The 18057-nt window shown below is 29.5% G+C and overlaps 1 protein-coding gene across 7 annotated transcripts in view; it reads left to right on the forward strand.

Moving 5' to 3' along the window:
• LOC129959635 (liprin-beta-1-like) overlaps positions 1-18057 on the forward strand; it is an 85082-nt gene that overhangs the window by 62537 nt on the left and 4488 nt on the right. For 3 of the 7 annotated variants that reach the window (XM_056072514.1, XM_056072512.1, XM_056072508.1), the window contains 14 exons: positions 195-256; positions 1196-1277; positions 2072-2151; positions 2294-2488; positions 5091-5370; positions 8734-8863; positions 8943-9062; positions 9949-10090; positions 10285-10494; positions 14168-14293; positions 14784-14912; positions 14996-15175; positions 15280-15477; positions 16124-16177. In XM_056072514.1, coding sequence (XP_055928489.1) covers positions 195-256; positions 1196-1277; positions 2072-2151; positions 2294-2488; positions 5091-5370; positions 8734-8863; positions 8943-9062; positions 9949-10090; positions 10285-10494; positions 14168-14293; positions 14784-14912; positions 14996-15175; positions 15280-15477; positions 16124-16177 — 1988 coding nt within the window. The remainder of the gene's footprint in view (positions 1-194; positions 257-1195; positions 1278-2071; positions 2152-2293; positions 2489-5090; positions 5371-8733; positions 8864-8942; positions 9063-9948; positions 10091-10284; positions 10495-14167; positions 14294-14783; positions 14913-14995; positions 15176-15279; positions 15478-16123; positions 16178-18057) is intronic. The other 4 variants (XM_056072509.1, XM_056072511.1, XM_056072510.1 and 1 more) reach the window with 4 other exon arrangements.

Here is an 18057-nt window from a genome sequence, read left to right on the forward strand (position 1 = left end):
TAATGTAACATTTGAAACAAACAATCTTGATTTTTAATTGAAGTTATCGGTTTCTGTGTTATGTATTTATATAAAACTATTTCCGACCTTTTAATGTAGTTATTTTTTATTCAGAATCTTTTTAAGTTTTCGTGATAAATTTTCTTTTGTATCAGCTTTTTATTTCCTTTTTATTAATTAATATTTTCAATTAGGTTCTGAAATGGAAAAGCTGAAGTCCGTATTGGATTCTGTCTCCGTATCTAATGATGAAAAGGTATTAATTTTTTTAGCTTAATATTTTCATCCATTCCTTTTTTCATTAACTGCACGCCCCCAAACCTCGCCATTCTAAGACTTTTTTAATCGCTAGGATGTATCTTGTATGAAACTTAAGATTTCTCTTGTTATAATTTTTGGAAATTTGTTTATTGAATATAGTTTTAGTTCTTCTAATCTAATGGTTCACAAGCTTGAAATACTTAACGTATGTGGAGAGAGCTCAATTCTTATATATCTTATTGCAACTGTAAATGTTCCGATATTTAGCTTATTTTTAAATCATTGTGTTACTAAAAATAAATGCTGATACATAAGTTAATAATTATTATTTCTATTGCTTTTTGTAGTTGAGAAGTTTTTCAAGTCTTAAAAGGCTTGTGATAGCATTTTTGTGAAGCTTAAAAGGCTGGATATATTTTGATCTTGAAAATAATTTTTGTCCTGCTATGTGTTAATAACACGTAATAATGATAAAAAGTATAGCTTTTGAAAACTTTGTGTAGAATACTTCATATGCGTCATTTCACAATTCGAAAATTTTAATTACTTAACAGTGTATGTGTAAATAGATTTGGTTAACAGCGAATGATTTTTTGTACAACAGGGTCGTGACATTTTGAGATAACTTATATTTCTATGCCAAAGCCATTTTGTTTCATACATTAAAAGGTTTTGTTGTGATTTCTTCGTTGTAGGAGGGAAAAAAATGGCATTTCTATATGTATACTTCTCATTTGTTGCATTTTAGTTGTTTTTTCACTTACTAATTAATTCATTACATACCAACTAAAAACAGGCACTCAATAATAAATATAACTAAAATATTATATTCATTATTGAGTGACATTTTTTTTACCCTGTACAAAGCGTACTTGTACATCTATATTTCATGCGTGATTTCATCTTTTTTTTTTTTTTTTTTTTTTTCCCTTAGGACCAAAAAATAGAAGATTTACGATCATCTTTAACCAAATACAAAAAGCTGCAAGATATAGTTATGTCAAATCATGGTAAAAGTATGTATATTTTTGTAATGCTATTTATCTTCAGTGGTAATATAGCGTTAAATAAGTTTGATGTAAAAAAATTATTAAAACTGCATTGAATCCTGTTTTTCATGAAAGCATTGTCGTATTCATTTTAACTCATTTCATTGCGATCATATCTTGAATGCGTTACTATTTTTCTGTAATTAATTTCGTGAAACTTTCTTCTGAACAATTTTCTTTTCTCCCCTATAAAGGTGCATCAAACCTTTTTAAGTATTTAATTCTATGTTTCAGTTTAGTTTAGAGTTTATATATTGAAAGTTCTCTTAATATATATTGTTTTGGAACGAAATAATTTTTAATTTTCTTCCGTTTGTTAAACGCCATTTAAACTAATATTTGTGATCGAATTAATTGCTGCTTAGATTTCTTTGTATTGGAATGCAAATTTTTGCTTTTTATTTCAACTATCGCAAATCTCTGCTCTCCGAGTTACAGCGATAAAGAATAATAGTTTCATATCTTGCACTTTTCGGTTGCACTATGATTGTTGGCAAAAATAATCATTTGAAATGGAATTTCGGTTTGCGGTTAATTTATTTATGCTGTTATTAATTATGAATCAAGGCTCCGTTTTTTCTCCTGGTTTTCGCAACATTCGATTAAATAAAACTGGAGTCCTAAAAAAGCAAAAGTGTCTTGTTCGAAACGAATGCAGTTTTATATTTAATACCTATAAAAAAATTTAATTCAAATTTGAAATTTTTTTTTATTTATTTTATATATATATATATATTTTACTTTTACTTTTCTCTTTCTAGTTGCTGATACCAAGCCTCAGAAGCCCAGTGCATTAGATACTGACTCGGTTTTAAGTTCAATAAACAGTGACATAGTCAAAGTTAGTATTATTTTTTTGTCTATTATTTTTATTTTTTACTTATTACTGTGTTTTTCTACTTTTCTTATGATCTGATTTGTGGTTTTTGATTTGTCTCTCATATCGATTCCATTGGACTTTTTTTCTTCTGCCTATATTTTAGAGATCACTTATTGATGCAAGTACTATGAAGAAGACACAAACTCTTCCTTCTGCAGAAAATATTTCTCCAACATCCTATCAATTTAATCAAACAGTACATTCACATACTTCTCCAAAAGTGTCGCCAAATTCTGCAACTGCTGTTTCACCATTCCAAAAATCTAATAGCGTAGAGAATATCAGCCATCCATCAGTGGTACTACATTATTTGGAATTTATATATTATAAATGTGAAAAAATATTTGTGCTGATTTTGTAATTTTCAGTAGTATCAAATAGTTATTATTTAGTTTTTTAAAAACATTTTATTGCTTTCTGTTACCATCTTTCAAATATTGCAATGTGTCTTATGCTTAAAATGAAATAATTTTCAACTCAATATTGAATGTTTTCCGTATTGCAATGATTTTATTGAATTTTATACGATTGTATTTTAGGGGTATACTTTTTGTTTCTAATTTAAAGCATTTGTTTTGAGAAATATTTTATAAGTATTTGTTTTAATTAACTTGTTAATCTTGATTTTCAGTAATTTGTACTTTTAATTCAATTTTTTTTTTTTTTTTGTGTGTGTGTGTGTGTGTGTGTGTAAAGATCCTGATTCGTTACCTTACTATAGCTACATAATAATGAATTTGGGAGACTTTTGTGAGCAATTAGTTTTGTAATTGCATCTCTCCTAGTTTTACAGAAATTTGTGACCTTAAGCAAGCAAAACTAAGTGTTTGATGAAAAATTCAATTTTCTTGCGTGTAACAAAGATTATGTCATTAAAATTATTTATATTTGTCTTCCTTAATGGGGAACCCGTCTAAAGAAAATGTTAGTTTAGTTTTAAAAGAATGTAACCGCTTATAGAAGATGAACTTGCTTAGAATGAAAGTTATTCCTGTCAAAAGTAAATTCTCTAAACAAATTCAAGCATGAAACTGAGATTGTTCTACCAATTAAGCTCTGAATACCTAGAAGGCTACATCAATTCCTTCAAAAACTTCTCAACTTCCTGAATTGCAATACAACATCTGATCCTTGTATATAGAAAATGAAATTTTTTCCCCGCCTTTCTTGTGACCATAAAGAAGGTCTGCTATTCGTCATAAATGTTTAATGTAGGAAAAAGGGAGAACTCAAAACCAGCTTCCTATCAATACTATGCTTTCTGCAGCAGAGGATGTTTAACATTAACGGTTTATTATATTATTTGTCATTTTTATTTTTATTATATAATAAGTGTTCCATCTGAAAATTTTATGCTTGAAGGTGAAATTAATAAAATATAAGAAATGTTCTATTATTAATAACTAAAGAATCCATTGCTGAAAATGAATTAAATTCATTTCATTCAAAGAAATTTTTGCAAGTTGAGCAGGCGTCATTGTGAAACATGTCTAAAAATGTTTTGAAACTATTACAGTAAAAGTCAATTTCGGAATGCTGGAAGCTAATTTTAATTTGACATAAAAATATGCTAAGCCATTCAAATGCCGATGTCATTCTAATTTTGAAACAATTGCTAATTTCTAAACCTGTATAGATAGTTATATATTTCTAGTCATAAACATTTTTTAAATACTATAATTATATTTTGTTATTTGAGTTAATAAATGTAATACTTAAGATTATGAACTTTAAATTTTAATGCAATCTTTCCAGACCTGTGAGTCATATTTAAAAAATATTCTTTACCCGATAACATTTAAAATGGAAAAAGTTCCATGCTTCTACAACTAAAACTGACCAAATTAGGAAACTTTACATTTTATTTATTAAGTGCAGCCTCATGAAGATCCCTCAAAATGCTTGGTGTTTCCTCTAAGCAGCCATTGATTAGCCTAAAACATAAAATATAATTTTTTTTCAATTTCATGCACTATTATGAAACAGTTATCATCTTCCTACTTTGTTATTGTGGTGTAGTTAACTCCTATTTCTTTCATAGTTTAAGAATTTTTCCTTAAATGTCTCGGTCTAAATATTTATGAACTGAAATGCATATTTATGAACAAAATCAAAGACTCTCTAATTAATAAAAATATACAAAGTTATTCATATTGTTTGACTTTTAACATATATAAAATTATAATTCCTTTTTTTAATCCAAAATGAAGGTGCCCTGGGATTTGTGATGCTCCTTGCTTTAATCTTATCAATCAAAGGACCTTGGATGCAGTAAAATGTTTGCTCTAATTATTTGAAAGTTCTGTTTTCTTTTTGTAATGCATTAGATTTTAAACATAGCTGCTATAAAACATTAAATAAATTATGAAATATATTTCTGTATTCCACACAGAACTCTGATTATAACTGATTCTCTTTCGTTCATTCTAGGCATGCAAAAATTTAACTAGCATATTACTAGATTTGACCAATTTTCATAATTTACATTTTTGTATTAAAACTCAAACTTTTGGTAAGATTGTGTATACATGATTAAGGAATTGCACAAACCCAATGAGCAGAGCATACTAAAGTCTTGTAGTACAAGCTAAATATATCATAATTTCAAGCTTAAAAATGCGTTGTTGTTAGAAAGCATGAAAACCTGGTTATGAATGAAATGAAAGCAAAGTAAAAATTCCACAAATAAAAGGTGGTCATCAGAGGCAACCAGATAATATATGCTTTTTATGATGCTAGAGATTCGTAATTTCATTAAATATTTGTTAATTTTATATTTAAGATTGTAATTTTTCAAATTACAATAACAATTTTCTTTTAGTAATAATTGACTATTATAATATTCATTTGTGTTTTTAAATAGAATTTTGGAATATTTATATGAACTACATTTATTTCAGACATTGATCCCTAACAATCAGTATGGAACAATGCCGCGTCAGACATCCTCACAAGTTTTGCAGCAATTACAAGGACAATTTCGTGATCGTATGGCAGATTCAAATAGTATGAATTCCAGTGTAGAGAAAACTAATGTGCAGAAATACGACAGCAGTAAAGAATATAGTAAGGTCAACAGAAGTGCCATTGGATCTGGTGGGAAAAGCTCTGGTGTCTCCTTCGGTAAAGGCTTTTTTAAGTTAAGATCTGGGAAACGAAGTTCAAGTGAACCTTATCTAGGTGATGGTTTTGGTTTAAACTTCATGTGGCTCTTTGCTTGCAAGTAACTGCATGCTGCTGATTTTTAGAGCTACAGCTTAATAACATTTATTTCAATTATAAAAGGAGTGCTGGTTTTTGATGTTGCCTATTCCTTATGAAAATTTTAGTTGCAGCTAATTTCATTTTTAATCAATTTTAAGTTTGCTATTTTAATCCATTGTATTTTAAATTCCTTAAGGCATCCCTTCTGAAAGAAAATGACTAAAAATGCGAAATTTATAAATTGCTTCAGTTTATGAAAATAATCAATTGGTAGGAAAGTTTTGATCACATTCTAACAATTGTTGATCCTTATCAATTTGAATGGGATATTTGATTTTATATTATGAATTTTAACTTCCTAATATCATGGCTCCCTTGTTTCTGGGCGGATAGCACATTTGCTGATTTAACTGGCAATAGCACGTGCGTATGATATATATATATATATATAATATACAGAACTCATAAAAGAATATTATTTTGCTGAAGTATTTAATATTGACTATAAAAAAAATTGTCATAAAAAATTTTTAATTTTAGTAATGTCTCAGAAATTTAAGTAAATGTTCGAGCCATTGTTTGTAAAAGTACGCTTTTTTTAGGTTCCTTCTTTTTTTACTTTATGTATATTTGTCAACATTGGCCTGGTGGTAAGGTCTTTGTTTCAGAATTCGAGGGCGGCATTTTTGACACCCGATTCCTACAACGATCTGCCGTATATGTGAATCTGTTCCGCATTAAATCAACCGTTGAGGGGGAAATGATCCTTAATTGTGTTTTTGAAATTTAAAGCAAGAACCAGATCAGACTCCTTGCATCTTAACACATTTAAAATTTGCGAGGTCAATTTCAAAATGGGTACGAGATACCTTTCGTACAATGCTTACATTCGATGCATTTGTCTCTAGTGTATTCCTTTGTTTGCTCACATATTTCAATTTTTAAAGTTACTTTTAACATGCTATAATTTAAAAAAAAAAAAAAAAACTACACTAAAATATGTTACTGAACTTAGGTTTGATACTTTAAATGCAGATAAACTTGTAAGATTTTGTCTAACAGAACAGAAAAAAATTCTAACATTATTCGCAAAAATTTGTTCTGAATTAATATTGGCCTATTAATTAATAAAATATATTAATATAATTTTAATTATTATATATTAATATAATTTATATTGATATTTCTCTGGCCAAGAAAATAAATCTTTATTTAGTTCTTAGAATTAAATTAATTTCGGCTTTATTTGGTGTGCTAATTTCAATTACGAAAATAGAAATAGAGACGGGGTAAAAAACTTGATTCATTGTAGGTAATTTATGACATATTTTAAAGAATAAGTTAAATCTAGAACAAATGAATTACATGAAAAAAAAAGCAAAGAATATTAGCATGTGATGAATGAAAAAATATGATACCATAACATCAATTATTGAGGTCCCGCACATCAATGAGATGTAGACTTAAAAATGACTAGCTTTCTTCTTGGTGCACAAGAAAGATAAGATAAACATTTATGCCTATCTTCTTATGCTTATGGGATAGCAAAGCCAATAATAACGCTGGATTAGGCTTAATGAAAAGTTTGTGGAAGCTCTTGATCAGAATAGCCGTTGTTTTGCCGACATAAGGACAGAAAAAATATGCCTGGAAGTACAGAAAAGACTAGAATTTTTATGGTTCTCAAAGCAAGCATTTCGTTAATAATTCTAATTTCATAGATTCCATAAATAACCCAGATTTGCCTTTGTTGTTAAAAAGTTATTAAAGACTGAACACTATGCTAATTTATTTAACAGCATGCTTAACAGTTACAAATAACTAGGAAGTAATATAAACATACAGATTCATGACTTGTAGAACTATTTCCATCATTTCTCTTAAAATCGTGTCAATATTGGTGAATGCGAAATGAACTATTCCACCAGAGCATAAAGACAATGAAAATTCGTACCAAGTTAGATGGATATTCATATAATGGCAGAATGTTAGTGGAATCTCAATAATCTAAGTTCTCTCAAAAATGTCAAACGGAAGAAGCTTTCGGAATGTAACTTTTAATTTATTTTCATTTCTTTTCATTTTTTACTAAGGTGTTGTAGATTTATTGGACTGTTTCTATGCTTGTATTTCAATTTAAATGTTTTGCAAAATTTATTAAGAAAACTTTTTAACATACAAGTAATGCTTATATCTTAGGCCCAATTAATATATTTAATAAATGATGCTGCTTTTACCTATAAATAAAAACTAAAAGGCGAAAATTCACACGTTTTCAACATGTGAAATATGCATAAAATCACTTTCAAAATTCTTGGTGCCCAAATTGATCTTTGTTATTAATGTCGGGAGTGATATATTTGTAATGCAATATTTTGATTTAGTTATATTATGCCTCGTTGTGAAGTTGCATGAAGAGTATTTCAGGACAAATAATTTAATTCTGAACTGTGTTTGAATGAAGAGGGTAACTTTTAATGCAGTGTCTACTCTAATAACAAAAAAATTAATAACAGGATGCAAGAAAATTGGCTCCAAATACGTTGATATAATATACATTAGACCAATATCCATGACGAATCTTTAGTTGACTCAAGTCTCGAATCGGCAATTTAATGTAATATCGAATCGGCACGGCAATCCCAAGACTAGGATTCTGTCACCAGGTCAGAAAAGTTGCCGGATTTTCCTGGAATTAAAATACACTAAATATGAGTTCTCGAAATTTTAAACCATTCGAGCTGCTCTATTCTTCGCATTTTTGCAGGATGAAAAAGTAAATTTTAAACATTTTGATTATTTACAAAACATATATTTCCTCTAAATTAAGTTATTCCAAATTGGTGTTAATTCCTGTTGCTGTAGTCTTAAAATAAGTCAAAAGTGTTGCATCTTAATAGTAGATAATAAATTGCAATGAGGATGTTAAAATGTTATTTTTCAATTTGTCATATAATATCGCGTGATAACTTGCATTTAGTTTAAAGAATTTTTGTGGTAATGCTTACGTATACATAATAAAAATCAAAAATTCGGTTTTAGTAGTTTATTTGACGAAATCCGGGACATATTTTGGTGTTACGAAGTTAATAAAACTTAAATGTTTTTAAAACCTTTTTTCATATTTCTGTCGAGTTTTCTTTGGTTTTGTGTGCAGAAGCTAATCATAAAATTATGCTTTTGATGTTTCCAATAATATCCATGCATGCTTTCACTGACATTTTATTTATTTTTATTTATATATACATTTTTTTCTTTTCTTTAAAAAAGCTGAAATTTGGCTCTGCTAATTGCTTTATTGCAAGTCTTAATTCTTAGTGTAATGCTTGATGATTTCAGCTGCTGAAGAATGTGTTACTATTCCTTCTACAGAAAAAGAAAACAATGATTTTGTTGCTTCGTTAACTCCTCAACCATACTTAATCAAAGCGGAGAAGGATAGAAAGGGATTTTTGAAGTTTTTTGCAAAGTACGATCATTTTGTATTTAATATATTTTCTGTATGATTTCCTTATCTTCATATTTTTTATTAGTTTTAAACATTTTAGGTTTAAGAAAAGTGGCTCACAGAATATCGATCGAGTTGATGGAGATTTTAAAAGAGGTGGCATGAGAGCAACTGCTGGTCCACGCTTAGGATGGTCTCGAGATATATTACAAGATCCAGAGTATGTTTTCAAATTTGCAAATAATGATGCATCAAAAATGTTGAAGATTATTACCATTTTATCCATGGAAGATTGTTATTTGGACGATAATTTTTCAGTTCCAATGTATTTGTGGTTCTATATATATAATTTATTTTTGTATTTAAAAAGTCATTTTTTTTTCCTTACTGTTTGAATATGAATGTCAGATTTACTTCTTCATCCGACGCCGCATCCCGCATGCTTTCTATTGTCTGATATTGTGATCTAAATATTAATGTTCTGTTTTCTTTGGAGTTAAATGCTTCTTCATTAGATGCAGGCATCCTTTTTATCATAATTACATCCTTAGACATATATGGATTTTGGCATTGTGCCTCACACTCCCAACCCAAGATTACAGGACATTTTCTATTTCCAAGATTTTAGTTATTGTAGTAATACTTGTGTAGATAAGACTGTATGAATTTTGTCTTAGATTTATTATAGCTACACTTTATTTCATGATTCATTGCTTAAGGTAATGGCTTTATTTTTTAATTTGTAATATTTAATCCAGAAGCTAGCTAGTAGTTAAATATATATTCTTTTGGTGTCAAGAAGTGAAAAGAGTCAGTGAAATTTATATTCTGCTACTGCACTAAGAGACATATATCTCTTTCAAACTTATAACTTTGTGTTTTGCTGTCTGCAAAATGTTGAGGTTGGTAACTTCCATAAATTTTGTATAGGGTGCAAGGAAAAGAGATTTGAATCCTTTGAGCATATATAATCTGTTAAAAATGTGGAATGTGTTATTTTATTATGTTGTTTATATATATATATATATATATATATATATATATATATATATATATATATAGGTGCTCTAAAAAAATAAATTTAATAATAAATTTTTATATTTAAGCATCCCCTTTTTACGTTGGAATACAGACACAATAGTGGAATGGTTACAAAGGCTAGGTTTAAATATGTACACCAGTGAATGCAAGCGTTGGATGTGTAATGGCGAAATTCTCGGTAAAGCAACAACTAGTGATCTAGAAAAGGCAAGTCAATATAGAATTAAGTGAAAAATATAAACGTTAATGTTGGTTATTTTTAAATTTTGATTCAAAATTACTTTTTTTTCACCATTAAATAGAATGAAATGAAAAGGTAGTTGTGAATTGAATTTTTTTATATATTGTGTATTAATTTTACTTTTTTTTATTTTATGTAAAATATTTTTATTATTTCCTAGGAATTGGGTATAAAAAATCCTTTACATAGGAAGAAACTTATCTTGGCAATCAAGAGCTTGAATGGTGGTTTACCCAATTTACCTGCATCAATCAACACACTCGATTATAACTGGGTTGTACGTTGGTTAGATGATGTTGGACTTCCACAATATAAAGATTCTTTTGCAGATGCTAGGGTAGATGGTCGCGTTCTTCACTGTATTACTGTGGTGAGTATTTGTATTATAGATTGACAAAAAGATGTAATTTGAAAAAAGGAATCCTAGCTTCTATGTGACTCTTTAATACCAAATTTAATTTAAGTAAATAGATTTAAGCAAATTCTTTAAAGTTATACTCAAATATCCAAAATAATTGTGAACTTCATTGGCTTCTTTTTTTATCGGCTTGGTTTTACAGTTGAAAATTATTCATTTCTTTTTTTTTTTTTTTTTTTTTTTTTTTTTGCATATATATTTTTACGAATGTGTAATATAGTTTCCTTCCCATGTTACTCTTATATTTGAAAAGATATTTACAAAGGCTCTAAATGAACGCTGAGTAAATGACCTCGACTTTGGCGACTAAAATGAAGGTTCTGATAAATGCAAGAATTATCATTGTATTTGCATTAGGAACTAAAATTTGCAGATTCTTCTAGAAACTCCATATTTGTCACGCCCAGGCGAGAGACTACATAAAGCGAAGCTTTTTCAAGTGAATCGATTTCTCTCTGGTGCAAGGATTTTGCAAAGCAAGTTGTCTCGTTATGAATGCTGGGACTTGTTACTGTTTTCTAATTAGTGATTTGCTGTCTTCTTGTGTTGTTAATTTCGATAGGTGCAACTCTTTCAGTATATATGGCTGTGTTTCTGCTACATGTGCTTAATATTTTCGGGAATTTTCATGGAATAAAGCGGTATCTTCCACTGTCTTACTTGTTGAACTTCATTCACCATGCATCAGCCAATGATTTCTGTAGTATTGGAGTCAGAAGCGAGATCTGCTGTGTATGATTAAGACGAGATTTCAAGTGAGAATGTCTGTATGACTGCTTAATAGCCGGCTTAAAGAGATGTGCCAGCTGCACATGAATAGGTATTCTGAACTTGAAGGAATGAAAGTTTGATTTGTTACAGTTTTTATGATGCTACGGCCATGTTTAGGTATATTACGCATGAAGAAATCAAAGAAATGAGAAATAAAACTGAACAAAGTGTAAGAAGAGATGCGATTTCGGAAAGAAGAAATTTAGAATAAAAGACCAACATGAAATGAAGAATCTTATCCGAGTTGGAAAAGAGCAGATGAGAGCGCAAGTTTTAGGAATTTTAAAATACATGTTTGCATATGGAAAATAGAGGACGATATCTAAGGTGTGATAGGAGAGATCGAAGAAGTAAAGGAAGATAAGAGACATAAAGAACAAACTTAAACGATCTTAATGCTAAACCAAACGTTTTCCTGGTACATTACGAAGTCTTACATTCCAAACAACTGTCCAGCCCTGAGCATTCGACGGATCATAGATTGCGCATGAGGACATGGAAAGACACCCAGACCTAAAATCCAAAGAGATTGAAGAGTAAAGGAAGCTATAAAACATTCGAATTATTGAAAGCGTTGGAAAAATTGTGGCACATATCGTTGTGCTGGAAAGCGCGTGTCTTGCGGAACGAAGGCTGGAGTTTCTAAATGAAACCCCCTGAAGAAGGACTGGAAGTTTCCACCTTAGCAGGTGGGAAGAATGAATTCCATTTAGAAGGGGATATTTGTGGCATTCCGTGTTTTTGATGTTCGTTCGCACATACTCTTAGTTGGGAGCTGCAGACATTGCTCGGATGCCGGGAAAAGTTTAGAAAGATATTACATATTTCCGTGAGAGTTTTTGAAAGGACGGTTATGCTTCTTTGGTCTTAAAGAGAAATTCAAAAAATGCAACTAAAACTTCCAGGTATTAAATCAATTTTGGAGAAGGAACTGAATTGGATGAATCAGCCTTCATGGCACTAAATTCCTCCGGAGATTCTTGTAACAAAGCGATACTGGGCTTTTTGAGTCTGTATATCTTAAGAATGGTACTTATATCGTAAGTACTAAAGTGATGATAGGAGCTCTAATCAGTGTTACTAATTCTCCTGAACAGCAGGAGTTTTACGAGACCCATGACAGCGCACAACCGGAGAACATTTAAAGTCATAAGAATTTTAAATAAAATCCGAAAGCAATTTCATTGGGAGCGATTCATTCATCATTTCATTGGAGTCCAAAAGGAATTCAAAACAAGCTGCACAGTAATGTAGCTGCACCATTCGAAAAAATAGTTTTGGATTTTCTAGGACTTATCTTTATATCTTCAAGGAACAATCGGTATGTCTTTTATTGATGGACTATTTTATTAAGTGCCCTGAAGTCATTTTCATTTTAGATTATCTCCTCCGAAGTTGAATTTCGCTTTATAGCTGCCTATAAAAATATATTCACATCAAGATATAAGTTTTAACTGCACCCTTTCTATTGAACTTTGGAAACTTTTTGGAATTCTGAAGATTTGAAAGGTATCGTTTCATCTTGCGTCCAAAGGCATGGTGAAGAGGTTTAATCGAACGATTTTAAACCATCCGTCATTATATTTCAAAGAATCAAACTGATTAGGATGAGCGTTTGCCACTTTTCTCTTGTCCGACTAAGGAACTTCATCAGATTCTTTGTTATTGAACACCATGATTGCCCTGTGATATCTTCTTAATGTGACTGAGTGATTACCTCTTCTTCGCCAAATGAATGCATGAATAATTTTAGAGGCATGCTTGAAAAGCATATATGCGTTCATCAGAGTGATTTAAACTATGTAGTAATCGAATGAAGACTCATTAGACTCTAGAGCAAAAAACTACCAATTTAAGATGATCAAGTCTAGATGCAATAACTGAAGTGACTGAGGGTTTCGAAAGCCAAACTGCAAAAGAATTGGGAAAGAATCTTATATTATTATAGTCCAAAAGCTGAATGAGGTTGTCTACAGCATTCAAAGGTTGCCCAACACCAAGCCAAAATTTTATTACAGTAAGCGGTGGCTAGTTCGGCATCAGATTGATTGTAATTCTGTGTTTCGTAACTGGCCGAGATATGTGGTCTTTGAAGATGGGAACAGTATTTCGAATCTGTAATACAGTTTCTCTGTGATCTTAATCTTATGATTGTAAATACGGATTTACAGAAATTATTAATTGACACCAATTTAATGATCCTCAACTTGGCGGCATCTGCTAGCTGTGAAAAAGGCAAGAATTATGTCTCTGTCTGTATTAGGACCCACATCTGAAGTTTTTAGAAAATCTATGTCACGCCATCTCGCTGGGTTAGATAAAAGTGAAACTGCTACAAGCGAATCATTTTACCTGTTTTCTAATTGATGATTTGCTATTTGCTTTTGTTGTTGGTTTCTGCAAATACTATTCCACAAATACATCTTAGGATAATTTTTGTTTTCTGTACTTCCAAGGGTATATTCAGAAAATAAAGCATCACCATTATTCATCTTGTTTGACCGTACCACCATCAGACGATTTCTGAAAGCTTAATTAAATGTTTTTATTTATATTTTACATCATTTAAAAAAAGATTACTTTTAAACTCCTTTTATTACCTCGAAGATAGGTAAAAGGGGGGAAAATACCTCCGAATAACAACACTTTGAATTTAAAATTTAGCTTAAGTGTACTTATTTATTTGACAAAGAGAGAAACAAGTAAAAGTGACCAGTTTATCCACGAGAATGAAATGTAATTTCTATAAATAGGATGCCCGGTACTAACAATTCATGGACTCTAAATACATTTTGTGGAAATTTGATTTTGTTGAATTTTTAATAATATTATCTAATTATAAATATTCTTACAGGATGATCTACTGTTTCTGAAAGTCACTAGTCAATTGCATCATATTAGTATTAGAAGAGGAATTCAGCTGTTACGTGAAAAAGCATTTGATCCACATTGTCTGATTCGCCGTTCTTTACCTGATGAGGTATTTGTTCCTTTTGTCATAAATTTTCATTTTAAATGTAAATTTATTTATGTGAAGTTAACAATTCTGTAACATGTTTTCCCGCTCTGAATTTCTGTAATCTGTTAAGCTTCCTGTTCTACATTTAATACTTTCTGAAATAAAATATCTACTTACTTTTTAAATTGAGGTGCACAGTTGGTAATGTATGAATGAATTTGATATTTTAATGGGATTTTTTTTTCACATTGCAAGGAAACATTAATGTTTCTTATAACTTTTTTAGTATTTTGCAAATTTATTAAAATAAACTTAGTTCACAAACATTTTGTAAATTATCTTATTTATTGAAAATGTGGCTTAAGTATTATTAACTTTTGACTGACCTCCAATAGCATTTGTGTTGAAAATGCATATGCTGATATTTAAAATCAAAAGAAATAATTTTGTGTTCTAATATTAGGACTTTTATTTATTTCTCTTTGAATAATTGAAGTATTTTTTCTGTTAGAGTAAAATATACACACCTGAGCTTGTTGCCTTATGGAGCAATCATCGAGTCATGGAGTGGTTGCGCACTGTTGATTTATCAGAATATGCTCCAAACTTAAGAGGCAGTGGTGTTCATGGGGCGCTTATTGTAAGTATGATTTTATCATTGTTTCATGGCATTTGTACATTACTGAATTGAAATTAATTATTTCCTTTTTTTTTTCTGAATAGGTTTATGAACCTAAATTTAATACCAATCTATTTGCCACTCTTCTCAACATTCCACCTACAAAAACTTTGCTTCGACGACATCTTGCTACACATTTTAAACATATTGTTGGAGAGGAATTGACACAAATTAAAAGAGAAAAAGAAACTGAAACACCGTTGTCTCCTAGTGTTAAAGTTAAGGTTCTGTATTACTTTTATTCATGTGTTTATTTAGTCTTAACATTGTATTAACATTTTTTTTTTTTTTTCAGTTTGCTATATTACGTTTATTTATACTTTTTCAGGCTGTTCGTAAAACTCAATTTGCCTTAAAGAAGAAACGTAATAAAAATGAAATAGAAAATGAAGATTATATTTGTCCAATGGATATCCCAGTTGTACTTTCTGCAGCTGACTCTCCTAAATTTTCTGAAGTGGAAAAGCTTGTTGTTAGAAGAAATAGTGATCCATCTCCTCAGGAACAGAGGCATATAGATTTAAAGGTAAAATTACACATTTTAAATTGCCATTAATGCTAATAATGATCATATTCTTATAAAGTTATTTATGTGAAATTAATAATACTTTTAAGAACTGTGCTGAAAGTAAATTTATGAATGCCTTGAAATTGGAAATATTGTTTAATCAAATTTAAATATATCATTGAATACATTTTTTTTGGGGGGGGGAGGCTCCAATCTCTTGGCTGTGCATTCCAATAATCTGCTACTATACAGCGCATTGAACCAAACACATATGACAATCGGTGCTAATGTGGCAGTTCATGTTTTATACCATCGACTTCATTATTTAAAATTTAGTTAACCATTATTTTAAGTACATTTTCTTATTCTCCAGTTTTTTTTTCTACAACCTGTCAATTTCCTAGTGATAAGGAACTACATTTTTGACACTCTCATATGCATCATTTTCTTCCTGAAGCTCATAGTTTTCAATTTTTCTAATTTATTTAAAAATATCAAAGTATTTAATGAATACTCCTGTTAAAACTTAGTGAATAAGTATTTTTATATATCTGTGGGGCCTTTATTTACTGTTATGATTACAGTATTGTGTAATAACTTTTGTTTATAATTTTCGAGAATTTAAAATTTTTTGAAACAGCAGAATTATTTTGTACTTTTGTAGGAAGATACTGTTGAAAGAATTGGATCTGTATCCAAGGAAATCTCATCTCTCACTGTAAGCTTTCTTCTTTACTTCCCCTTCCTTTAATTGTTTTTTATATAGATGTCAGGAAAGTAATACTGAGGAAAAACTATAAAATAGCATTTTTATTCACCATAGAATTCAGAAATTATCCATTAACTTTTCTAAAAAAAGTTTTTGTTATATGGTTGCTACACATATAACATCTTTTTTTTTTTGTATTGGTATTAAAAAAAATATTTGAGTAACATTTTGAGAACTTCTGAAATTTGCTCAGGTAGATGAAAATTTGCTTGAATTATTTTTTCATTTTTGCTTATGAAGTTTAGTTAATGTGATTTACTACAGGATTGTTTATTTAATCTCTGAATGCATTTTGACAATTAATATCTTGTTTTGAAACAGCATTTCAGTTTATTAGACATAACTGTCTTACGATTTTGAAAATATTGTCAGTGATAACTGAAGAAAATTATCTGTCGTCACTCCGATTTCCTGATTTTTTCTAATTAGTGGATGGTAATGAAATATACATTTAGTATATATCGGTCTTCCTTGCAAAAAATGTATAATGATATCAAGATTCTATTTTTGATATTTTGCATTAAAGTTGAATATTCTATGAATATATGATTCTACTGCTTTATTTTAATTTTAATTGATAAAAATTATCAATGTTGCCTTTGCAAATCTCGCATTTTTTGTAATTTTCTGAATGCATAGCAATATATGCGGGGGGATATTCCTGTTAAGCAGCGTTTATTAAGCTGTGTTTCCAATACCACATAGAAAGGTTGGTACTATTATTGTACAAATATCTTAATTCTACGTTATACTCTATGTGGAATCTATTATGATATATTTATGAAAAAAAGTATTCAAGTAATCAAGTGCTTTGTTGATAAGTTTTCTAATAAATTTTTGTTGCATGCCGTATGGTCCAAATCTTATTGCATACAATAGTTAAACAGTTCTACAAGTATGCATTAATTTTTTTTACACTCATTATTTTTTAACTTTTATAACTCGATGTCTTTAGTTTTACGACTCAGATATCATAAGCATTCAGTTCATTTTTCAATTTCCTTTTCTTGGTGATCAATTTAGTTAAACTGCTTAGCTGTTCTTTGAGAAATATTGATAAATATAAATGCAAAGCAATTTTGTAATTTTTAAGATATTTATAATCATTCATGATATTTAAATTCTATGAGAGATGAATATATTCGCTTGTTATTTTCGATTGTCGGAATTCCTCTCTCTCTCTCTCTCTCTAAAAAAACTCAGCATACCTTTTCAGTATTTCTCTTTGTAGAGCACATTTATTCTGAAAAGCTGGAAGTACCCATTAAGAATTCAAGAATTAGATGTGTCGAAAACAAAAAAAATAGTTAAATTACAATATCGAAAGTATTGAAAACAATACTTCCGAGGATGTTTCCTCTCATATATTCAAATATTAAATACTCTTGTAGTGTATAATGCAGACGGTTTTAAGCTTTAAAAAATATGAATGTTTATTCAAAAATTGTTAAGTAATAGTGATTAATGTGTTATTTTCTACTCTTTTTCCTTCAAACAATTAAAAATTTTCAAACTCGATAGTCAATTTTACTTTGGTAGAAAACTTTTAGAATTTTTTTTAAAGCAAAGCAAATGTTATGCATCCATTTTTATTTTCAATTATTTCTAAACAATTGTAGTAGCTTACTTTTGATGAACCTTTTTCCATAATACCAAGCCATTTGTTGCGAAGAAACAATTGTATCAAAACTGTTCGTTCATTAATTACTTATTCAATGAGATCTTTAACATAGTCCTTGTTTGAGAGTTGGAAGGATAGTATTAGAGGATAACCCTTGGTATGTAGAAATGTAGCACTTCTTGCATTATTTCAAAATATTATTTGCTAG

This window comes from Argiope bruennichi, chromosome X2 (assembly GCF_947563725.1).
Source record: "Argiope bruennichi chromosome X2, qqArgBrue1.1, whole genome shotgun sequence".
NCBI classification, from domain to species: Eukaryota; Metazoa; Arthropoda; class Arachnida; order Araneae; family Araneidae; genus Argiope; species Argiope bruennichi.